The sequence below is a fragment of the Anser brachyrhynchus genome, assembly GCF_964034855.1.
Source record: "Anser brachyrhynchus genome assembly, chromosome: 6".
NCBI classification, from domain to species: Eukaryota; Metazoa; Chordata; class Aves; order Anseriformes; family Anatidae; genus Anser; species Anser brachyrhynchus.
The window spans coordinates 14,462,997-14,489,290 of record NC_137700.1 but is presented as its reverse complement, the minus strand read 5'-3'; the positions used below and the strand labels follow the sequence as shown (position 1 = coordinate 14,489,290).

General features: G+C 38.9%; 1 protein-coding gene and 1 long non-coding RNA gene across 5 annotated transcripts in view; one reads left to right on the top strand and one right to left on the bottom strand.

The window, feature by feature from the left end:
• LDB3 (LIM domain binding 3) overlaps nt 1-16,911 on the top strand; it is a 121,830-nt gene extending 104,919 nt beyond the window's left edge. For all 4 annotated transcript variants that reach the window (XM_080597928.1, XM_080597927.1, XM_080597929.1 and 1 more), the window contains 5 exons: nt 4,283-4,583; nt 5,798-5,978; nt 8,712-8,832; nt 10,265-10,380; nt 12,429-16,911. In XM_080597928.1, coding sequence (XP_080454054.1) covers nt 4,283-4,583; nt 5,798-5,978; nt 8,712-8,832; nt 10,265-10,380; nt 12,429-12,518 — 809 coding nt within the window. In that variant the 3' untranslated portion in view covers nt 12,519-16,911. The remainder of the gene's footprint in view (nt 1-4,282; nt 4,584-5,797; nt 5,979-8,711; nt 8,833-10,264; nt 10,381-12,428) is intronic.
• Nucleotides 12,429-26,292, bottom strand: LOC308197459. Its single transcript, XR_013952944.1, has 2 exons — nt 25,832-26,292; nt 12,429-25,430 (listed from the first exon to the last, which is right to left on the bottom strand). It is a non-coding gene; the product is annotated as an uncharacterized lncRNA (long non-coding RNA).
• Nucleotides 26,293-26,294: the final 2 nt, after the last annotated feature.

Genomic DNA, 26,294 nt, shown 5'->3' with positions numbered 1-26,294 from the left:
ACCCACAAAGATCATCAAGTCCAATTGCCTGACCATCTCAGGGCTAACCAAAAGTTAAATTACTGAGGGTATTGTCCAAATGCTTCAAACATCAAACACCTTGTTGGGAAGCCTCTTAGTGTGTTTGACCACGGTCACGGTAAAGAAATTTTTCCTCATGTCCAGCCTGAGCCTTCCCTGGTGCAGCTCGGTGCCACTCCCGTGTGTCCTGCCATCAGTGACCAGGGAGCAAAGACGGGCACCTCCCTCTGTGCTACCCCCCCCCCAAAAGGAAGTTGTAATGAGAAATTTGAGATGTACAGTAAGGGATTCTAAAACACCTTTAAAATTAAACCCCAAAGTGACAGACACATGAGGTAACAGGGATTTTATAGGATATTGGTTTTTTGTTTGGTACCTTTTTCAAGTGTTATACATTTAGCATAGCAGCACTTGAAACTGGTTTCGGAATGTGAGCTGTTTCTAAAAGACAGCTGCAGTTCTGAGCAACCACAAACTTGCTGCTTGGGAAGAAATAGAGTAAAAAGTGTTTCCTATGTTTCCTGTGACTGACAGATTAGAACCATGAAGGCTGTTAAAAATTTCCTCATCCAATTTTGACAATGCATATAAATTCTCCTGCAGTGTAAAATGCAACCTTGTTCTGAGAAGACCAATTATTCTCAAAGGATGACATATGAGACCACAAAATCCACCTTTTTCTTCCAATCTCAGGCCTTTGTACTAACTGCACTCTCACTTTAGCAAATATTTTTTTAGATTTCTGTTTGTTTAAAACCACTGTGAGAAAAGGCTGAAATAACGGATATAACTATAAGGATTTGCAGTGAAAAATTTAGCAAAGGGATTCCCTTATGGTAGCCCTCAGTATTAATGGGAATGAAATGCCTTACTTCCCTTAATATTCCAGGCCAGCAACTTGAAGATTAAAACACTTATCAACAGCCCCATGTGTACAATATCCAGAAACCCGAATTAGTCACTAAGAAGGTCTACAAGACTATTTTAATATGGCTCAGATTGAGATATAAGGGAACTAAATCTTGTTTACACTGAAAATGATCTCAAAAAGAAACTGCATTGCTGAGTTTCTTGCTCAGATGGAAGTACATCATTAAGTCTACCCTATAAAGCGAGGAGAGAGTAACACTTTGACTAAGCTAATTCTGCTGGAAACTTTCTGCTGCTAAAAATCTTTTTATTTTTGTTCCTATAGGGAGATCTTTACCCTTCTCTGTCCCACAAATTTCATAACATGTTATTAACAGGCACATAATTTATTTTCTGAACGTGGGCCACTAGATGGCAGAAAGTACTTGCATCTTCCAGCTTGTACTTCCCCCAGACAACAATAGTGCTTTCATATATTCTGAGCAGTGTAGTACGTCAAACTAAAGCATTTGGGACTATCCAAATCTTTATGTTACTATGTGAATCTTTGGAATTTTTTTTCTGGAAGGAAAATATCCATTGACAATAAATTAAGAGCTGATGAGAAGAATTCCAAATTCCTCAGTAGCAAGGAATCAGCTTTTTCCTATGGCTGTTAAGAGACCTCTTCTACAATTCTTCCAGGATAACAATAGTCCTATTGTTTCTCTCCTACTATGAGAGAATCTGAGGGCTCAAAGAAACCAGGTGATAGCGTTTGAGTTACTGAATTATTTAAAGTATTCACTCTTGAACAGTTAAGGGTCAGCTGATGGAATACTGGTATTCTGAGAAGCTGTTCTCTGATATACTGAATGTTAGTGCTTGTTAGCAGCAAAGAGCACCTCTTATCTGCTGCATATATGTTGGAAGACTTCAGAAATACATAAACATGCAAGGTGAATTTATATGGCAGTAGCTACTAAGAAAAAAACTGTTCATAACAGATTAGAGATATAGTAAGATAATAATTCTCTTTTAATAACAATAGCTAAAATCTCATAGTTAGTAAAACAGTTCTAATGTATTGCAGTGAAACTATTTTAAAATGATTCCAGCCTGTTCACATGGAGAAAATGTGGTAATAAATCCACCCTTTAAAATTAAATGATAATGGCTGAAAAGTTAGTTAATTATGGAGAAATCAGAGTAGTTGCAAATGCCCAACCTTTGTCATTTTTCAATAATTCCCTTGGCATCTTCTTTCAGCAACTGGGAAAAAAAAATATGTTGCTTTCCTTTTACAGTGGCAAGTGGAAAAAGTAGTGTAAAAGAAATAGATGGAGGTAGAGAGAATGAAAGACAAAGACCCATTCCTAGTGTTTATCCTTCAAAGGAGTCTAGATTAACCTGAACCCAGATAAATCATATGCTGTCTACAATGGTTGGAATAAACAAACGGGGAAAAGTCAAACAGAACATTGATATTATGAATTGTAGGATGAAAAAGTGGAAAACTGTGAGGTTGTAACCTGAACTTACTAAAGACAATCATTAAACAACAACAACAAAAAAAAGACATAAAAATGGCACCTGGCCTGCATTCACTTCTGGATCTCTGGTTTTGAATATCTGACCATTTTGTTAGGCCCTCTGTGGTATACAGTGTCTTACTTTGCATGAACAAGAATTGGCTCTTGGGGGAGGGAGAATCCTTTCACAAAACTGAGTGAGCTAGAAGTCACCTTATTTAATTACAGAGCCTCATAGGTAGGAGCCTTTTGAACTCACCAATTAGAGATGAAATATTGCCTTATAATTTTGCCTAGCTTAATACCATAGTACATAAATAGCAACAGCCCCAGGGTTTAAAGAGATTGGATATAAACTCTCTGTTCTGAAATCTTTAAATACTGTTTACCATTCCCAAGTGAAAAAAGAAGCCTCAGGCTAAGGTGGGATACAGTTTTATGAAACAGAAAAATTGTTGATGCTGTAGTATAATAAAGTTTTATCAAGAAGGTGCATTATATTCAACTGTGAACTCAATAAAAAGAATAAAATGAGAGATCACTAGGGTGATCCCAGTAGATTCATATATATCTACTTCAAGCATGCCAATAATCAGCTCATGTTATTCTATGTGGTAGAGTGTGAACTAACGGAGGAGTGTTAAGTAGAACATAATCTTATCACCACTTTTTTGTCCAGAGAGATCTGTCTGCATTCTGAAACCTTTTCTTGCTCAGAAAAGCTTTTTACCTGCAAGCCCCTTAAAATTATAAATTTTGTATTGGCACTGTGATTTACTGTGCAGGAGACCTGGTTTCTGTTCCCAAATCCACATGCTCTGATTTGGGCAAAACACTTCAACTCTCCAAGCTTCTGTTCCTCCTCAGACTGACAATCCTTCACTTGTTTTCTTTGCAAAGGAAAAACTGCTTTTAGTGCTCGTGTACTTGGCAAAGTGAGGCAGTTTCTCAGGCAGTAACTTCAGTCCTACACAATGCTAGATCTGATCTTTTGAAAAGAGCAAGGGCAAAGGGAAAACTCAGTATGTACAGGCTCTAGCTTCTGCTTATTTTTATGTGATAAAGCTCCACCCAAGAATAAAGCCTGGTACATGCAAACACAGAGGCAGTCTCTGCGCTGAAGATTTTATCTGATAGTCGAAGGGTGGAAGAAAGGAAGTATATTTCTATTTTATACATGGGAACTGAGGCACAGAGATACTACACTTTGCTCAAAGTTATACAGGAAATCTGTGGCAGAGCCAAGAACAGAACTGAGATCGGTTATAACCACAAGCCTGGCCTTCTTCAAAGTGCCGCTGCCTTTGTCTTGCTGGTCATGTGAGCTGAATTCGCTCCCTCACTGTTGCTTCCAGTGCTCTCTATCTTTGTGCTTCGTGTGAGCCTATTTTTCTTCAGAAAATACGAGTATAACTTTCTACAAATGATAAATAATAGTGACATCTGTGGAAAAGACTGCATTTTAATGCATATAATGAGATCAAAATTTCAGCATAACTTCTTATTGAAATTATGGGGAATTCTGTCCAAAACTTCATTACGTGATCTGCTCTTTCAATTTTAAACCTGTCTTAAACAGACTACACAGCAGCCTTCTAAATTATCACAAAATTCTCATATCCATTCCTATTAGAAAATGAAGAGAGATCTTTGAAAATGGTTTCCATAAAATCTGTAAAAGCCAGTAGGCAAACATTTCTATAATGCACATGGATTAAAAGCCAGTGATTGTGCTGAAATCTTTGGCTTCAGTCCAGAATTAATGAATGATAATAGGACAGACCATAATTAATCGTCATCTGATCCTTTGGTTATTGTTTTGCTATCAGAAGAGAAGACTTTAAAATACTTCTTGGTTTCTTTTGGCATACTTAAAACAGCACCAGCACCAGTTCATTCCTACACCCCTGCCAACACTGAGCCTGCAAGCCGTCCTCCCTGGGTAACGGATGACTCCTTTTCCCAGAAATTTGCACCTGGAAAAACCACCACCACCGTCACAAAGAACATCCTACCAAGGGGTGCTCCGGTACCATCTCCTGCCTCAACTTCTGCTTACCCATCTCCAGTTTCAGCTTCTTCCCAGGCTCCTGCAATAGCCCGGGGAACAATTCAGAGGGCTGAGCGTTTTCCAGCCAGCAGCCGAACTCCTCTTTGTGGGCATTGTAACAGCATAATTCGGTAAGGTCATGAGGTTTTGGAGAGGGATGAAGCAGAAAAGAAAATATCACAGGGAGACTGGTTATTGTATGTTAATATATAGTACCAGAGCCTAAGACTCAGTTAAATTACCCAGCAGGGATGTCTGTTGTCTGCTTCATTAATTTAACATTTCCAGAACTCATTTAGCTATTGTGTGGTTCACTTTTTATCACTGCAAAGTTATACATGCTAATTGTTTGTTTCACAGATGCTGTGGCAATTCACTGTTTGTTTTTTAAACAAATTTCTGGTCCCTACAGTACTCCTTGAAGGAGGTACATACCACTATGTTGAGAGAGTTGGGGCGCAAGGGGAGCATGGTAGAGAGAAAAGGAATGAGACATCATTTTGGAACAGCAGCCAAATGTAATTGTTGCTTTTGTGTCTGGAGGAAGATAATGCCTACACTTTATTACCAGTGATTCATAGCATGCTTCTCCCTTCTCTCCCAATTCATTCTGCTGGACTAGTGCCCAGTGTTACCCTGTGGACTGCTAAGCAACTTGCAGTAAACCATGTTTAATGCAGTCTTACCCACTAAAAAAGGAGCTAGTTTTGCGATGTGGAACTGCTGCTTGTCACCTTTTATATATTCTGAAATAAAAAGTCTCCAGTAATAAAAGAATGAAATCCTGATAGCTACACCTAATTACAATTGAGAGTAAATCACCAAAACCAACTTGTCTTCCATATAATAAAACAGCAAGTTGTCATCTGATAGTCTGACACTTCTAGTACATGCAGGATGCAGCAGTCTCTGACATGAAAAGAAGGCAGGAGACAGGAGCTCTTGTGAGGTGTAGGTCGGTAGGTTTGGAAATTTGCCTACCTTTTCATACTTACAAATAGTAGCTTAATCTTCTGTCTTACATACATTGGTCTTTTCCTGTTGTCTTTGCAGCTGGTCACAAAGATCACTTACAGCTTTGCAGATACAAAAACAATTGACTACTTTTCCAACAGTTGTTTATAAATGTAATATACATGTCTAAACAACAATGAAATATTTTAACCAGTTGGCAAAGTATTTTAGTAATAATTGTGAGAAGTACCATTTCTGGTCAGGTTTTCTTTTAAATATGTGCCTTCGTAGTTTTTCATTGCTTCTTATACATGGATGCAGTATCTAGCAAAATGGGTTTGTAATCAGTATCACTCAATACCTTTGCAATACAAATCATGTTTGTTTACAGGGGTCCTTTCTTGGTCGCCATGGGTCGCTCTTGGCACCCAGAAGAATTTAACTGTGCTTACTGCAAGACTTCCTTGGCTGATATGTGCTTTGTGGAAGAGCAGAATAGTGTGTACTGTGAGCGCTGTTATGAGCAGTTCTTTGCACCAACCTGTGCCAGGTGCCACACCAAGATCATGGGGGTAAGCAAGAGAACCATTTCTCCAGCTACATGGTTCACTGAAAATAGAAATAATTTAGACTGTAGACAATGAATGCAGATATTATTATTTCCCTTTTGGATAATAATTTCCTAGGCTGTTGATAATTTCAGAATGAAAAACATATTTTATAACAAATTTTATGTATCCAAAATCAGGGATATTTCTGTACTTTATTCAACTCTTAGAATGTGTAATCCAATTACCATCTCTCAGGTGTAAATACATAACACTTTCTGGATTGGTCTTTGCTATTGAACACACGGCATATTTCTCTTATCTATCTTTTCCTTATTTTTATGTCAGAGGGACTTGTTCTCTTATCTATCTTTTCCTTATTTTTATGTCAGAGGGACTTGAACAGGGAAGTTTTTATACAAGACTTAGTCTAAAGCTCCATGGAGAAGTCAGGAATCTTGAAGAGGCCAATTGCTCTTGCTGCACCTCACTGTTAGCTAACAACACAGCTGCTGAGAGGGATTCTGCTGACCTCTTCTAATTAAGAAAATAAAGAGTAAATAAAAAGATCTGAATTCCAGAAAGGCAAAAATAGATGCCTCTTTTTTTCTTAATATACTCATGCCTAGATGCAACTAAATATGCTCTGCACATACTGCAGATGGTAATGAGGCTGGACTACCACAAGATACTTTTAACAGTGTGTTTATGCATGGAGTTTTAGTGAATATATGATAAGATTCTCTTAAATGAGGAAGCAAGAAGTATCACACCGGTATTTACTGCTTAGCTGTAATCTTTTGATATCTGTCTAAGTAGTGGTATTGACAGAGTAGATGCTTTTGCTTTTCTCTGCAACTGCCAATTAGGGATGGCAGTCTTAGACATTTATGGTGAAGCTCTGGCTCCAACCAAGTCTTGTTTGCTGCAGCAGTAGGAGTAATTTTACAGCAGAGTACTGACTTAACTTATCTAATTAATGCTGGCACAAATCAGTTCCCCATTATGGATTTTCATCAGGAAAACAGCAAAGATGCCAGCTGCCTCTATTTATATTAATAAGATTTCTCAATCTGTTTTTTGCTTCTTAGCTCAGTGAGGTTCATAAATGGATCCAAACCTATTTATCAGTGATAACTGTTTTGCAAACAGTAACAGAGGTTAATGAATCTCAATGGTGATTCTCTAATGAGATATATGGTAAACATAAATTAGACAATTTTGCCTATTCACTGGATTGAAAGCATGGAAATAGATTTCAGTCCCTTCTGTCTTAGTCAATGGAGATTTAAAATTGCTCAAAAGAGAATCAGAATCTACATATTTAATCAGAAGCAACATAAAATTAGATGTAGATTCTCAGCTGCTTTAAATCAATGTTTCACTGAAGTTAACAAAGCTAAATAGAATTACTCCAGTTGAGCATCTGGTCCTCTGACATCTGGACAGAGATGCACTGTCCAGCATACTCTTGGGCACAAGTACAATTGACAAATTAGCAGGTAACTATGCATCAGAGCTCAGTACAACAGCTTTTGGACTTGCAGGACTTCTGTATGACAACATAAAAATGAATACAGATTGCTCTGTGCTGGATGGAAAAAAGAAACTGATAAAATCTTTTTTTTTCTGCTCAAGATGCATATTATATAGATAGGACTAAAAAGGAGGTTTGTCAGAGTCTGGCTGATGACTCTCTCCATGAGTTCAGGTGAACATACGAATTTGGGTAACTTACGTTCATGAATACTGTAAGCTGATATTCATGCCAGAAGTTGTTAAACCCTTGCATTGCTTCCAATCATTTATTCCTATCCCGTGTTATCCATTTCTTGGTGTTGGATAAACTTTTGTGTGGCTGTGCACACGACTAAAGAACTGTTAAGGGTTAAGGTAGCCTGATAAAGAAAGGTCTGTTCCATGGTTTAGTCACATAAATACTTGTTCATGAGCGTGGTATCTGTGTAGGGGAGGAAGAAGCAATTGAGCATGGTGGGAGTCTAAGGACATCCCATTTTGGTGACAAGAGATTTACAGTTGCTTTACAGTGTTTGCAATTATACAGAGTATGGTCCATCACAAGCATGTGTAAAAATGTTTAAAAACTGTGACCTGTACGCAATCAAGCTTTTTTTCTGTAGAGAATGTCAGTTGCGGGGATTTTGCTTTTTTTTGTGATGAACACATGGCCTAGGAACACATATACGGACTCTTTTAGACTAATCACATAAATTAAAATCTAAGAACTTTTATTTTCATTTTCACATTAGTTTCTAAAGAGTTCTTGTGAGAGTCTTGAAGAATTAAGTACATAATCTAAGTTGCTTTGAAAACATCAGACTTAAATCACCTATCACTTGCATGCATTTCTTGGTCTTAGAGATAAAATTGTCCTTTAAAACTTAATTAACAAATCACACTCTTGTATCGAAGAGTTCATAATGTTAGAGCAACGGAGAAAAAAAAATCAAATCTTTGTGCAAAATACTTCCTGCTACAACAACTAGGCATGTTGATACAAACAGCTGGCTGAACTATGTTGTTTCTTTTTGGCAAATACATTGCTCTAGAAAGTTTGCAGTCCAATTTCCTCTCTCTTCCCAAAGGAACTCAGTTTCTGTCACAGTAATTTCTTTTGAGGAGAGAAACTGGCTGATATAGAAGTTAAACATTTAGAACATCTCTGCCTTGTATTTGTTCTTCAGTAGGTAGTTGCAGTGCATGCTATTCTGCTGGAGATTTTCGTTTGTTTTACAGGAAGTGATGCATGCCCTAAGACAGACTTGGCACACGAGTTGCTTTGTCTGTGCTGCTTGTAAGAAGCCATTTGGGAATAGCCTCTTTCACATGGAAGATGGAGAGCCATACTGTGAGAAAGGTATGGCGAACGGGACGCTTCTGCTTAGTAATCATGTGCTTTATGTTGTATGGAAGCAACAGACGAATAAAGCAATTGCTGAATAAAATAAAACCAGCTACCCATCCAGAATGGATCTTGCTTCCACTGTCTGCGTATACGAATGTTTCCTTCTTGGTATTTTTCTCCACTTTATGATAGACTGGCAGAGTGCTGGTCTTTTTGCCTCTACATTCCAGAGCACCTTACCTTTCATTTCTCTCCCTCCACTTTTGCTCCTGTCCCCGTACCTTGCCAGGTAGATTCTATTCACCAGAAAGCTACCTATTACAGGGGCGAGAAACTCTTCTGGTAGTGCTTCAATACAGTATGTGTGGTTTGCTGCCCATATTTTCTCTACTAAGTTGTTTAATACTTCTACTCCCCCCTACAATTGATCAACATATGAAAAGAGCTCTGCCCAGATGTGCAACACATGGTAGTACAGATTTTGCTTTTTGAGTGCTGGTACAAATGTACTGCTTCTTGCCAACTAAGATCAGAAAAGGTCAGGATTTCCGAAAGTATAGAAAGAGTAATATGGTTTAATAACTGGAGCTTGCCGTGCAAATGAGTTGTCTGACAGGGTCAGGAAGTAGGCAAAGGTTAAACTGGTATTCCCACTGTAAGCTCAGCCTTATCCATTTAACATGCTTCTGGCCTAGTCTCTCTGGAGATGCAGTCTTTATGGTTGTGCAAATCAAATTTTACATAACAGAGTAACTCTTAGTGAAGAATGAAAATCCTACAACATGAATGACTTGGTACCTACCCTTTAAAGTTGGAGGTTTTCCCATAGCCTCTAATTACTCTCACAAATTCCATATATCTTTTGAGTTTTTGCTGTTCTTTTCCAAGGCAAGGTAATTCCATATTGGACATGATATTCAAAATAAAAATGTATTAAGCAGCCAGTATGGGGTTTCTATAACATTCTTAATGCAGAAAAAGCATAGCATTTCAACATTAGATAGATGAAATAAATGTACTAATGGAAACTTAAACTATGCTTCTACACCACCCTTAAAGTTAACACTCACTGGCCATTAGGTTGTGCTTTGTATGACCATATTTGTCCGTATAAATAGCTTCCACATACATTAAAGCTAACGTAAAACTAATGTGAGAAACATAACTTTGAATTTCATGCACTTTTTACGCTTGTTCTCTGTGTTTGTGATGACAGCTTGTAGTTCTGTACTGACATAGGGTGTTGCACTGAATTCGTATTTAAATAATGAAAAAAGCAGCTCTAAAATTTCATTTTGGGAGGGGTTCACTAAATGTGGTATGAAACTCTGGGCAAAAATAATAAAAATTATTCACTGGAAACTTTATTTCTCTTGGGTGTAATATGATTATGTTAAAGAATTTGTTCTAAATTCATTGGTTGTTTTTGTTTGTTTGTTTTTAGATTATATTGCTTTGTTCAGCACAAAATGCCATGGCTGTGATTTTCCTGTTGAAGCTGGAGATAAATTCATTGAAGCCCTTGGACACACTTGGCATGATACCTGCTTCATTTGTGCTGTAGGTTCTATACCAAATACTATCTCATTTCTTTATACTTTTATCATAAGTTGTTAAGTAACATCAGAAGATCTGGAAGCAGAAATGACTAACATATGCCTGAGGATGCAGAGGGATTGAATTTCATTTTTTACTTGCAGATGGAGTGGAATGGGAGTCATTTCTCTTCTCCTCTGTAAACTTGTATTAGAATTATTAAATTTGACCATCACAAGTGAGTGCTTTTTAATAAAGCATGCAGTTTTAGAGAGTCTGTATGTACAGTTACATATAGCACTATTTGCTATTATTCTTTCCAGTATTTACCAAATAAATATAAATCAGGATATAGAATAAATTAAAACCATACTGAAGAGGATAGCCATAATTTTACAAAGCAGCACAGTTTACAATTCCATTCAGAATACTTGATGAAACTTGCAACAAGGAGTCTGTTTAGAGAAAATGAACAGTAATGAACAGAGAAGCTGGTCACACTCTTCAGTCTGTGGTGTACGTACAGCTATATAGTGTGGCCGTATTCCCACAATGCGCACAAAGTAGTAAAAGCCATATGATAAATGGTACTTTTCATATAGATCTCATGCAGCTGTGCTGCTCCCCAGTGTATTGTTCCTAAGGTAGTAATAGTTAGAACATCTAATTAGCTAAAAATAGTATGTTGGCCACAACACAAGTGAGAATTTCTAACATTTGTTGAACTTTAAAATTCAGGTTGAAGAGGAGGAAGTATAAAAATGTTCATAAATATCTTAGGCTAAGCTGGCTACTGGTCTTTCAAGGGTACATGAAGCGAGTAGCACAATGGTGTTCTGTGAATAGGGAAATATCTTTGAAATTCTAACATAGAAAGCAATACCAAGACAGCCATTTTCCTTCACAAGCTAACAGCTGTTAGTCACTTATAAGACACTTTACCTGAACACTTCCTGTTCTTTTTTGCTTGTTCATTTAACTGGATCCTTATGTATTTATTTAATTAGTAACCCAGTTTTTAGCAGAGGTGAAATCTGTTTCATTAATGCAGTTCTCACAGCTGTTTTTGCAGGAGCTAATTTTAGTTTCAGTCAGCTGAAAGTCATATGCAAATAAACAAGTGACCTTTTCTGATATGCTTTTCCTTATATCCATTCACATGGTTTTCCTTCCACATGAAGTGGCACATCACTGAGGTCTTAAGCCTGCCATAAGCATTTGGGACAATGTCATTATTCTTGCTCCTAGATTCTGATGTACTGACTTCCTTAAGTGGTTCTGGTTAACTCTGACCTTGCAAGTGGTGTTGCAGTGCCCTGTGTGGATATCCATACAATTCCAGGGCAGTTAAAACTGATCTAAATCTGGGCTGCCCCGCCCTCAGCCATGCATTTTCACATGCTTTATGTCAACACTGGCACTTATGCAGCCAGGCAGTGAATTCTATTGGTTGAAAAAGAACCTGGTAAGAAGTAATTTGTTTTCAGTGCTATCAGCTGTCTGAATGATTCATTCCTTGATCACATAAACACCAATATCAGGACAAAGTACTGAGGGGAATGAGTATCTGTTGGTACCCTGGCAGGGTGGTACCCCTGGGGCCATAGTAGATAACCAGAGCTGTTAAAAATTGTAAAATTGTACATTACAAGAATCAGAATCCAGGCCTTAAAGTCTGAGCCAGCTGCATGTGCTTGAGTGTGCCCCTATTCCTTGAGGTCTGCGTAGGCACTATGGACATGCCATGCAGAAGACGGTTAAGTGTCCAGATTTCATCGTAATGGAAACTAGTGAACTTAGTGGATAGTGGTGGCAGGAAAATACAGAGTTGAGAGCTGATGCAAACCAAGACCTAACTTCAGCATGGAGTAGGAAACCTGCCAGGGCGTGCACTTTGACCCTGGAAATCAAACATACTTCTGTATTGTGTTGTCTAGACATAGGCAAAGAAATGTGTGGGCAGAAAAAAAATACAGTTCAAATTGATAATCACATTTCTTTCTTTTTTCTCCATTTCTCTTTCTCTCTTTTTTTCCTCTGTGATTTCTGATTGTATTTATTATTAACTCTAGGTATGCCATGTGAATTTGGAAGGTCAACCATTCTACTCCAAGAAGGATAAGCCACTGTGCAAGAAACATGCCCATGCCATCAATGTTTAAAAAAAAGATTTGGAAGTCAGTAATGTTGGGAAAAAGTGATGACTAACTGGGCAATTACGAAGTTGATATCCATGACTAACATTTCTCTTGGTAAAAGCTAGGAAGTTGATACTTCTGAAGTTTAATTTTAATCTCTTTCTTATAAGCAGAACATGCATTTGCATGGTTCATACAAAAACCTACTGAATGAATAATCAAAAACAAAAGAACTAGTCTATTTGAAAATAGATTATTAGTGCAGCAGTTTGGAGAAATATGGATTAAAACCTGTAATATAAAATGTAATATAGAAATACAGTTTCAAATGAACTACCCACTGCGGTTTTACTGCTTAGACCACACACTAGTGTTTAAGAATAACAGGAAAAGTCCTTCTTGTAATAACTCATTTTCTTCCCTAGAAAGAATGAGTAAGTGCTACGTGAACAATAGTATGTAGAACCAAAGGCCATAGCTTTCAAAGGGAAATAAATAGGCTAGGGTTTTCTCTGTGAAAAGTGTGTGCTATTCCATTATGTTGTGGTGCTACCTCATAGCATCAAATACTTTAGATTCTTTCCAAATAAGAAGTTTGCCTTGAATGCATATGTAGCTGGGAAGCCTAGGAGACAATGACTAACTTAGTTTGAGAATGAAGTGGAAATAGAATTAATTAACTCCTTCCACACCCCCGTGAGATTGAGAAAAGCGAGTTGGGTCAACCTTGCTAGAGCACTGGGCTTTTACATGGGTGGTAGATACCTCACTTTTAAATCATAATGGAAGAGGGCAACTGGCTTTTCCAGCTTGCTCTTAAATTGAATGGAATAGGGCTGGCTGAAAAGGAAAAATGGCTATTAATTCAAAACCAGATTGCCTTTTCTCTTGTGGAAAAAAAAATATGGAAAGTTGCTTTGGCTTCTAATTCCCATTGATATCAGTGGGAAATCAGAATCTACATCTGGATCTTCACATTGATTAACAATGATGACTCACTTCCATTTACTACAACTAGGAAGTGGTAAATAGCTTGCAAAAGCTCCCTACTCGATCCTACAACTTTCAAGTTGCTCAAACATTTATCAAACATTTTTTTTTTCAAAAGAGCAATACTTGTAGTACTGGTAATGATTTTTAATTTTTAATTTTAAATATCAACGACTTTTGCATTGGAGACAACAGTTATGTCTAATAGAAAGTGGACTTAAAATGGAAAGCCTGATCACTATTCAAGTTTTATTAATTTGTTTAAATGAGAATTGTGATTGTGTGTTGACAGCTTGTAGTACTGACAGTTTTGTTAGTATTTCTGAGGCTGAGTTCTGTGGGCCACATTCTGGTGCCACCTGCACCCTCTTGTACCTTCTGTTTTGAGTAACCAGGAATGACTTGGCATTGTCTGCCTTTTCCCTCCTATGGGTAATGCCCATTTTAAGAAAATAGGTCTTTTTAGTGATGAAAAACTATCCAAAGCTTTGGGGAGAAGTGGGGGAAGGAGGAAATAGAAGAAAATTGGGGTTCTAAAATGTGAACTAAGTTAGCTTGGAGGCAGTCCACATCTTGGAAAAAAATAACAACCTAAACTGCCTGTGGCAATTCTGACATGTATGACCTGAGTTTATTCAGTAGGTATCATAGTTCTCACTGATCTTAGCAGTGATCTGACCTGAGTGCTACAGGGTCAGATTTTTTACGCATGAATTATTCTAAAATTACTACATTATATGCAAAGCCTTTTGTTTTTCTATAGCAAACACATTTTCTGTTTTCAGTCAGTGCTGGGCTGGTTTAAATCTGGTTCCATTGATCACAAAATCCAAAGCTCTGGGCTTATAATATTCTCCAGAAGAATTAACTGTAGTCGTGGAAATTAAATAGTGATCAATCATATTTAACTTCATTAAATACCTTTTTAAAACTGTGAGACAATTCTATATTTCCTTTTAATTTTTGAATGCCATCAACAAAATGGTGTGAATTATTCTCTATTATTTAAGAGAATTTGTATCAGCATATTATATACTAAGACTGCATTGAAGATGCTCCATAGGCAGATTTCTGTGTTACCCACTGACTGGGACTAGTCTCTTACTATCAACATCAGACTCTCAAAACAGGGAGTCAGGCTCCTTGGCAGGACACAAAATACTAGGGCATGTGACGCCTCAGGAGTTTTATGATCTGATCTGTGTGTGTGTGTGTCTCTCTCTCCCTCTCCACCCTCAGTGTCCCTAAAAGCTCCCTCTGCTGTCACTGTTAAGGAGTGAAGGTTGTAACTACGATTCTATCATAACATTTTGGAGATGGTCAGAGAGGAGCAGATGCAGCTTTGGCAGGGGTACAGTCTGTGCAGGGATGGTGCTAGGCTGCAAGGCTGGGACTGCTCCTTTTCTCCCTGTTTACAAGGAGATTGCCAGCCGAAGTGGCCCAGGTCAGCCTGTGAGGAGCTCAGGTGCACAGTGGTGTGGGACATAGGAGGACTTCCTTCAGGGGCAGAGGAAGTGAGGCTTGGATCGGAGAGGGCAGAGCACCCACAGCAGCCAGAATGTGGGGGCTTGGGAGGCCTCCAGTTGGGTGTGGAAAGGTGAGGCGTTGAGGAGATGGGGAAAGTCCTTACTGAAGCTGGGGCTGGAGGAAGAGCTAGATAGGGCCAGTTGCACGAAGTTGACATATTAGATACTCGAGGTGGGGCAGAGGGTGAAAGGGAGGAATGGCTAGGATGACTTGCTACAGTCAAGGAAAGGTCTTGTAGCAAGAAATTAGGGTACAAGGAGCTCACATATGAATGTATACAGAAGGGGTGAGCAAGAAAGATCCAGGATCCCACCTAGTAATTTTGAAGTCAGCAGTGCAGAAGGGTGAATGCAATATATGTAAGTATAGCTGAGCTAGCTTGCGGAGTCACAACAGAGAAGATGTAGCAGCACAGACTTCAGTGGGAGCTGTACTAACTTGACAGAGTCCTGAAAATTTCCTTGGACAGTTAATCTGCACTGTAACGCATGCCCTGACTCCAGCTGGTGTCTGAGCAAGTGAGATTAAAGCTAGTTTACATATCACTGTATGAGGTACAGTGATATCTCTGAGTGAAGAACAGAGATACCCTGAGGATTATCATGTAATAAATTTCCTGTTTTGACTTGTGCTGCTTCATAATATGGTCCAAAAGTAGGCAATCCACTTACCTGCCCTTGATATCTATAATAAAATATATTTTTTGCACATATGCGAACCAGAAATTTGTGAATAGTAATATAGTATTTTAACTCTCACGGGGGTAGAATCCCACCTAACTGCTGATACTCTTCTGCCACATCTCACCTTTGTGATATGGGGGGGAAGATGCATAGATAGATCTATAATTCCAAATAGGGCCCTGCAACTATCACTGAATATAAATGCTGTACAAAAATAGTGTTTGCAAGATGAATAATGTGTACTTGTTTATGTTTTATGTCTTGTAACTGATGCCTGGGATAAGTCATAAGTTCCTCTAAATATTTATATTCATTCTAATTATCATGGGACTTTACATAATAAAATAAAGATCCTGGACCTCTGAATGATCAAATAAGAAGACCCGTCTTTTATCTAATTAAAAAGTGTTCAGTTTCTTTTCAGTCAGAGGCTTCAAAAATGATCTTAATGCTTTTTCTCTTTTTCTGCTGTTTTAGCAGAAAAGAGTAAATTAAACATTTCCAAAGAAGACTTTGCTTTTATTATCTGAAAAAAAGCAGAACACTGACCTCTTTTACATGTTAGTTTTTAGTGTATTGGATTCACACATAGCACACTTCTAAAATTAATTTAAAACAAGGAAAAGTATTTTACTTTGGTCCTTCAGTGGTCAGCGCTTTGGGTGAAATGTTTTGTTAAAGGCTGTTCATATTTATGTTTAATAATGTGAATGTCCACAGCACTGAACACACTTAGTGTCTAATGCTGGGCACACTAGTATTTATTGGCAATACTTGTCTCCAGGTAGCAGATATTAATTTGTTTAGTATTTATAAACATTGGAATTTGAAACTGAGTGATTTCTTGCCTGCAGTGATCATACTAGAAGTCTAGGTTTTATAAAATATTGACATGTCAACTTGATGCCACAAGTGCCCTTGCTTTTAGATACATATTTTTCTTAAGTTCCTAGTTATTTCAGAAACAGAATATAGCATGGTTTATGAGGTGTGAGTAACTGTACTCTGCATGGATTATCTGTGCCAACATGAATAAAACAGTCTAGTAATAAAAGAAATATACAAATACATTTAAAGCTTTATGATTTGGGTATATTTATTAATATGGCATGTGAACAGCTGACAGCTTTTAGTTATGTAGTACCGATAAGAAAGCGTATACAAGGTTGTATTCTCTACTTCAGATTTGAAAATAAAATTAAAAGCATTGGTTTCAACTTTATTGTATATCAGTCTTGAATGTTTTATTAACCAAATTATGCTGTTTTAAACAAATGTTAGTGTGCTTAAAAGATGTAGTGTACTAACAGTACGTGTTGTAACTTAGCACGACTTGTATATTCACAGACCTTATTGTGTCAACAACTACTGTTTATAGTAACTTTACAAGGAATGGGTAACTTCTGTCTTGGGTTACATGGATGCATCTGAGAACAAAGTTTGATTACCTAAATTCAGGTGGGTGTTCTTCCGTTTCTTAGCAGAAGTGACTTTAAATAATATACAAAATGCTTTAAATGTTCTCATTGAACTCTGGTGCCAAAAAGTACTTCCAAATGAAAGGATGTCTTCGTATAGCAGCATGGCTTATTAGAACAGCCATTTTGTGCATTCCTAATCCACACCCCTCAGGCATGCAGTATTTTTAAAGGTACAACTAATTATATTAAACCTAATTAAAAACTTAGATAATAAATGGACAGACTTGGCTTTCGATGGCATTTCAAAGTACAGCATAAGAAACTGCAACTTTGCACACTCTGATTTTATTTTATACCATAATTTCTGTTTACAGGGTGCTTAAGGTAAAACACAATTCATAAGAATGACTAGAATGTACCCAGTTTGCTGTCAGTTCTGAATTGCTGTTTTTCCAGATTGTCTGTTCTGACCTTTAACCTTTGCACTAGCCATTGGTGCCTAAACAGTGCACCATGATCCCGGGAGAGTTCAGCTGTAGGAAGTGGAAGCAATAGAGGCACAGTACTATGCCAGCTAATAGGGTGCAAAAAGTGAACAGAGCAAAGTTCATTAGAGAAGGACATGGTTCAAAATAGCATGACAGGTGTTGCATTAAGAGCTTCTTAATAGAAGAGAGATTATACTTTGCTCTGAAGAAAATGGTGATTTCAAAACTATAGGCTTTGGCATTGTTTTTCCCCCTAAATAATGAATCTTAAATTCTGCCAGTTTCTGTTGATTAAGAAAGAAAGGAATGTGTGAATGAGATTGCTGAAACCATTATTGAATACACAATGAAATGCTTTGTTCTCTCGGCCAAATCAGAGAGTTATGGATGAGATTCAGATTATATTCAGGCACAAATTCTTTGCCGTATGCATATAAAACATGCCCTTAGATATCTGTTAAAAATACAGTTCCTCCTGTCTTAGGAAGATTGTATCAAAAGAAAACAGAAACAAATGTATTAATAAGGACTGTCAGACTGAGTCACACGATTTTTCTGTGTAATAAGCACAAACTGATTTTTTTTCATAAGAAACTAACCCTTTGAACATGTTTTTCCTTTAAAATTTTCCAGATTTTAACCGTGAGGGAATAATCAATAAATATGCATAAAGTGTCATTAATACATCTTCCTCTGCTGTAAAATATTTTATAATCTTGCTACTTTAGAATTCAGATTATTTTCATTAATGACAAAGATGTTATGGAAATTTTTCTGCTTACTATGTGCAGTGTTACTGAAAAAGAGTTGAGGTCTTTCTGAAACTGAAGCTATTATTTATTTTTCCTTTAATTACGAGATGTACATTAAAAAGAAAAATATAACTTTCAGTTTAATAAAGGTGATGGTCCTTGTGGAAGGAATACAGCTTGCTACCAGAAAGCTAGGAAAGTTGCTGTTCTTATGGAACGTTTTATTCTTATGGTGCATTATAGGGGTTGCTCTGGATTTCTAGGAAGCTTTATAAATATCTATATCCATAATCTCAAAGGCTCTCATTTCAGAGGAAAAGAAACATTTACAGTATTTTATTAATTTTAAGATCTAATCATACATAGACTGGAAAATAGTGTTGGGATCAAGGTTTAGCTTGGTTTAAAGACATCTTAATGCTGATGAATGCAACCATGCATAAATTCATGTATGGAACGTGCGTGAATTGAAACAGGAGACTCTACTCAGAATTGAGTCTCTGGCTCCCTTTAACTGGATGCACTTTATACTTGCAGTATTTCAGCCTAAATTGTTGGAGTTGTATAGTCTATTTACTATACGTAGAATAATAATAAAGCATTAAACTGTATGCACTCAGAGACCTAGCTTTTGTTGTCAGGTGTTTGTGCTTTATGAGAGAGCTCCTCTAGACTTGGCATAGCATGGGAGATGTGGGAGCAGAAAGGAGGGCACGCTTTCAAAAATCTGGCTTCATATAAAAAACACACCACTTCAGATGACAAGTAAGAACTTTATTTATGCATTATAAACAAAAAACAATTACATTTCACAACCAGATGTTGTTCTGCAGTACCTAATGCCGGTGGTAGGCCTGCATCTTCCATGACCATTTTTCTTTTTCTTCCGGGAAATTCTATCCCGTGCTGATTCTGAGGACGTAATAAATTTGTCTATGTTTTCTGCACATGTGGAAACCTGAACTGAGTTACTGTTACACATGCTTGCAAGCTGTGTAATAGTTTGGGGTAGGAAGCAAAGTAATGTGCTGTGAAGCTAGTGGAAATGTACTCAGCCTAATGCATCCTGGAAATACCAGATTTACTGAGATTTATTGTGGATACACAATATATATGACACTTAGCGAAAGTTTCTGCTTTACTGGATGTACATTACACAGCATCTATGCTACACTGCGCATACTTTTGGCCAAAAAATCATTGCAAGAAATGTGGTAGTCCTAGCCAGAGGGGTTCAGGTTCTAGCTGTCACATCAAATATAGCGTACCTGAATCTAAACTCTAGTTATGGAATAATGACAGAGCACAGTTAGCTTTTGAGACAGTATTTCCAGTGCCAGCTGCTGCAGCAAAAGAAGGAGAATACAAGTGTATTTTATGTGGATGATGATTTTCTGCCATCTGTATTATGTAGACCAGTTTCTGCAATGGCAGCTCTTCTGAGTTGGCATTCTGCGATTACTTTTCTATGACCCTGACTAGACTGAATTAAAATTTGCAAAGATTTCGGTTCATTTGACAGAATTTATTTGTGCTCATGTTGAAGGACTCCACTATTCCCCCACATCACTTATTTGGTGATGTTACACATCTTACGGATTTTAAACAGGCTGGTGGTGTTAATTACACCTATGCATGCCTATGGTTAGGGGGAACATCCTGAGAGATTAAATTCTTAGTAGCAAATACAAAACACGTTATCCCCCTTTTATAGACTTATGTGGCTGTTGGAGACGTCACTGATTTTCTAAGCCATCACAGAAGCTGCTCTCTGTTTGGAAGCTCCCTACGAAGAAAAGTTCAGTGTTATTAAAAAGTAGATATTAAAGTTTGGGGGCAGCATATATCACTAGGGACCAGATTTGCACTATTTTGTACAACCTCAAACAGTCTTTGCTCTCACATAGTTCTCACCAAAAAAAAAAAAAAAGCGCATAACAGAAATGCTGGGCTGTTACTACTGCTTCCTAACTCTGGGTGAGACTTCTCATCCCATCCCCCTCCAGCTTCGGGAACTTTATTGGCACAGAAGGATATAAATTACATCTCTGTGTGCCAGCTTCAGAGAATCTGGCCACAAAAACTTAAGCTGAGAAGATTTTTACTCATCCTGCTAACGAACAGTGACAAAGTCTTCTGGTTTCTTCTGATCTAGTAACATTAAAAGAAAAAGGAACAATCTTCAAGCCAAATGTTTGGTTTGGACTTTTCATTATTAAGTTCCACTACTTAAAAGTAAACCATTGCTATCAAAGAGGGCACATGTGAAAAGAGTAAAGTTAGATATAAATGTAAGAGTGTGAAAACGTAGAGAGAAAGTGCCGTTAACATTACAATTAACCACCCAATTTACCCTTCCTTTATTCATCACAGGATAATTCATTGTAACTGGATTAATGGTGAAAGGTTCAGTAATAGGTCTTCCTAAGGAAACAGGAGCAGTGTATCAGGATATCCTTTTTCCGCCCCAGAGTACCAATACTTTCAATTTTATATACAACGGAAGCAATTAATTGTAACACAAAGAAGCACAGCTGCGTTTCCTGATGGTCACACGTGCAATAGCTACTATTGTTTAGCATTTTGAATGTGTACGCTGAGAGCTGTTCAATTGCTTTGAACATTTTATATTTTGGGTAGTAGCTTTTGAATTTATAATGGCATTTTAATATGCTACTATCTTAGATCCAATCCTGCATTCCTAATCAGGTAATGTTTTGCTGATGTCAGTGGGAGCTTGAACTGAATTAGGTATAGCTGCCAAATCCAGAGATTTGCAGACACAGGCCATTTCTCACTGGAAGCAAAGGAGGTTACAGATTGTTTGTCGGGAGTTTCTTTTAGTTGCACGTGATGTTTTTTTAAACTTGTTCAAGTTCCCGTGCATATTCAAGTATCTTCAAGACTGAGGGAGAAGAGCTTAATTTCTATGCTTTTAATTTCATTACATATTTTTAGATTGATTAGGTGGCTGCTGTGACTGAAATACAAGCATATCTTTTTCTTTTTGATTTAGTAGGACCTGTATTATATTGTTTGTGTGAGAGTAGGGAAAAAAAGAGGTAAATGAGAGTATTTTGCTGCATTTCTTCTTATTTACTGGTGATGCATTCATGGTTAATTATAATTATTTGGTTCATTTGTTTTGTATAGGATTCAGATCTCTTTCATTCTAACAACCTTGGAACACAACATTTTCAGTTCTGTAAACGTCCCTCTTTGTAAATCCCAACACTACCCACCATAGCTGCCAGCAACAAAGCTGCCTGAATCCACACCTCTTGAGGACAAAGTTATATCAAGACAGACATTTTTCTGTACTATAAAGAGTTCTCCTTGTTTAACAGCAGGCTAAAAAACATTTTCTATTTTAGCATTCAGTTTCTGTAGCTGAAAAGGACAGTGGTCAAGAACTGAATTATTTATTAAAAAGGCTTGAAGAGATGAAGCCTCAGCATCAATAGGAGAAAAGCTAATAGGAGATGGTTTTGGATCTAAGGATTACCCAAACTTGTAACAAACTTGTAACTAACAAACGCCTCCTACAATAAAAGGTAGAGAAGCACAGATATATGTTAACGTATTATAAATATTCTCAGAGAGAAGCTGATAATTAAAGCTTCCTTGCAGATCATTTGGCACTGCAGAGTGGCAGTTAATTCTGAATGTCATTTTAAAAATCAGCACTAGACTCTAACCCTAAACACTTAATCTTGTGAGAGCAAATGAAGGCTTTCTATATTTTATTTGCCTGCATATAGGGGAAAACATATTCCTAGCTCTCAAAAAACAAAACAACAAGAAAAAACAAACACGAAGCTCAACAAGGCATAGAAAGGAAAAAAAAAAAAAAGAAAAAGCAACAGGAAATTTGGTTCTTGACTGCAAAATGTCTCCTAGAGCACTTGTAAAATCAGGCAAAACACTCCCATTACTACACCCTTGGCAAGATGCAGTTGTGGTCCCTACTACAGGGCTCATTAAGGAATCCATTTGCATCCTCCAGCAGCTGCCTAAGGCATGTCACAGGTACAGACAGCTCTTACGTCCTCCTTCCTCGCTGTCTGCGTGCACAAGGCTAAAGAAGAATCTGGTTGGCAGAGACCAAGAAGGAACCCTGGAATACACCAAGTGCTTCACTGTGGGAAGAGTTTCCTGTTTCCTCCCGCCTGTGCTCTGCACATGCAGCTGGCACTCTGGAGTCTCTCCCAGCGCTCTCCAGTCCTGCCCCGTGCTCGGTTCCACATCACGCCTTTTGGGCTGAAGGTTCCCCGGGGCTTGCAATGCTGATGAATACTTCCTCCTTTTTAATATCAGTGCTTCATGAGCACAGATTTTTGCAAAACACCTTCCCTCACAGATTGATTCTGCCTTATCGAATTAATTATGCTTACATTTAAAACACTTAATACAACCCATGACATGTCTAACTAATAGACAGCTCAATTAATCTATAATCAAAAGAATGTGTTTTCAGGTAAAACAATTCTGGAAAAAGGCAAAGCCAGATTCACATCATTTCAAGTGAAAAAATTGTGTCCCTGTCTGAAGGGTAATATTCTCTTAATATGTAACATGGAATATTTATTTTGGTAACAGTAACAAAGAAGCACTCATCTAATTGCAAACAGTTTTCAAAAATGCATTTGGACCACAGATTTTAGACATATGAATTCCAGAGACTGAAGTGAAGAAGGATCTACAAAGATAATGTCCTATCACATGGATGACCTTCTACCTATACTTACGCCTTTGTTCTTAACGATCTTTTGATATTTAAGATTTGCAGTTCCCAAGTGATTCCAAGAACTAATAAGAAATTTCTGGAGAGGAAATGACAAAGAAAGCAGCTGGAAGGCTATCCAAAAATCATGATTTTATTTTTGTAATACAGCTCTCTTCATCCTGACAGTCTTGAACTGCTCTTTCTGTATTTCGTGCTAGGCTTCCACAGCCCGTCCTGGCCAAATGTAGAATGAACACGTTTATTTTCAGTGTTTCTGACTGCAGTGTCTGTGAGTGTTGCTCCATTAACAAAATAAATACCTCATGTTACCAGAACCTGACGTGTCCAAGTTTTTGCAGATTCCTAAATCCTGACCAGGTGAGATGTCTGTTACTGATAACTAGGTGACTGGAACCCTGCGTCTTTCTGAGTGCCTATCACCTAAAGTATTCGTCTTTGATTTAAACAGGTATCTCTACCTATCCCGCAAGGTAAACAGAGCAAAACAGAACAAAACAGGTTTGATTCTTCGTGTTATCCTTGACAAAAATCTGAAGTTAAATTTTCACAGTTACTCTCATTAGGGGAAATACAACTAGGCTCTTGCATCACCAGGTCGAACGTCTCGTGCATCAGCATTGGCCGGCAATCCCCTCTTCTCACACAGCTGTATGACTGTCAGTGCAGAATTTTAGTCTAAACACATTGTTTTCATACTTTTGTTGTTAATCCATATGTTTCAAAAAATCAGTTTATACCTACACAAAATTGGAACCATACTGTAAGTCCTGCACTGTTTTGAAAGATACCAGTACTTTCCACGCGATGTTTCATTAGACATCCCTCACAATCCTGTGATCCAAATACCTTTTAAGGTTGTTCCGATTCATCATTTTACATCAAGATTCAGCTCTGTCTCCTACAGCCCATATATTATGATAACGTAGTTTACTTTTACTGAATTTATTTTGTGATTAAGACTAGTATTTACACAGCCCGATACTCCTTACTAATGCAGCAAAAAGACATATTGGCATGGCGATGCAAACCTCATCCTCAGCAACATTATTTCTGACCTGCCAGGGGCTATCACTTGAGTGATACCACTTCAGTGCCTGAGTGCCTTAAAAAGTAGCAGCTGAGCCAGTAACTTCTGTGATTTGCAAATTTACTTATCAGAAATTGGTTGAAAATGATCTGTTTTGTACAAGGTTCGAAATAGATTTGTTTCTGTCAAACAACTTTCAAGGCTAGTGGCTTTTGCTGAATCCAGGCTCGCTGGATTCAAATCACTGTCCAACATCTGAGAAGCCCAGGACTGTATTACCACGCAGATTATTATTTAAAGAGATGCTAGCTCAAACAGCTTTGGTTCTGCTTGGGAGCACACACACGCATGTTGCATTCTTCTTCCATATTGAGTGTCTATTCTGTTGCTATAATCTGATAGTAGACAGAGTGGAGGAACAGCAGACTCATATTTTCCTTTGAAATTATAAACATAAGCATACAAGTTCTGTATTGCTTGGCATGAACACTGTGAGCTTTTCTTTCTTGCAGGCTGTCTTTGTTTTCGACACCAATGGATTTTTCTGCATCATCAGAATTTTTTTTTCCAAAAGTCTAGTAAGGCAAGACCTGTATTTTTAAATGCCGCTCACTGTAGTATCTGGCCACCTACAGTTACTAGGTGTGCCTTTAATTGCCTGCATTTTAAAAGAGTCTGCAAAGCTGATAGGTTTGAAATTACATTTCCTCTTTTGTTTTGCTATATGGGACGGTGTGCAGGCTAAGCACTTGCCTAACAATCTGTGCGTACGATGCATGTGGACTATAGCGAATGTGAGAGCGCTGAGGTGCCATCTCTGGAGTGGAGTACACAATACAGATCCTATCTGATACTAGCACGCAAACTGGAGCTGGACCGCGGAAAGGCCCTCACAGTGAGCAAACCAGCGTTTCCCACAATATAAGCACAGGTGGCTGTTTGGAATCCCTGAGTGAGATTGCTTCCCAATTGGTTACTCTCTAGAAACAGTTTATCTGGGCAGGCATCTTGACACTAGTAATTCCTGATGATTAAAAGGTGTTTGGGGCTACAGCAAAGGGAAAGTCAGTAGGTTTTTGTTATCCATATGCCCCCATAGCTGGCTTCGCGTACAAAGTTCTTGATGCAGAAGAACCATGTAATGGGACAACTGAAAGGCAAGACCATGTCAACAACACAACCGCTGCCACTTCGCTGAGTGAAGGATTAAAAACAGCAGGCAGGGTGGGAACTGTGCAGCCTCCTTGTCATATGGCACACTGTCATTAAGGCTCCTTCTGCGCTGCTCTTGGGAGACATCCCTTGAAGACAGACAGACAAATTGTTACTTTGGTAATTTGCCCTAATGACGAGGAGCTTGGAAATGCAATTCAAATCATGGCCTTTAGCAACCTTATCAGCGAGCAAAGAAGCTCATTGCACGAGTTATAATGTATTCCAATCTAACTAACCGGGCTTATTCCTTTAGAGATAAAGGAAATGGAAGAAAGCAAATAATTCTGTGCTTTGCAGCGGCACTCTCATGCCTCATAGAGGCACTGGAACGCCAGGCTTCTCAGGGCTATTTTTCCACAGAGCCAAAAGGCCCGTTCGAGGCCCTCATTTTTCCACGCGCAGCTGCTCGCCGGCCGCCCGACCGCGCACGCAGGCCCCCAACCCGCCTCGCACACAGGCTGCCGCACTCATCCCCCGCACCACCTACTCCGCGGGTCCGGCAGCCCGTCCCTCCTCCAGCCGGCGGCCGCATCCCGCCTCCGCCGCTCCTCCCCGGCCGCCCCCCGCTGAGGGGGCGGCGGGGCCCGGGGCGCAGCGCCCAGCCGGCTGAGGCGGCGTTGGGCCGCGGCCCGCGCTCCCGCCCGAGGAGGGGCTCCGGGGGAGGAAAAGCAGGCCCGGCCGGTTCCTCCCGGCCAACGTTATCCTGGGGAGCCCGTGGGGAGGGACGGGGGGAGGAGGAGGAGGAGGAGGAGGAGGAGGAGGAGGAGGAGGAGGAGGAGGAGCGGGGCGGCCGCCGCCGCTCTGAGGGGCCCCAACGGCCGCCCCCCAACGGCCGCCCCGCGCGCCACGAGGGGGGGGGGGGGGAGGTTCGCGCCCGGCGCCCCTCAGCCGCCGCCGGAGGGCGGGGGGCGGCGCGAGGCGGCCGTTGGCCGTCGGGCTGCGCGCGCCCC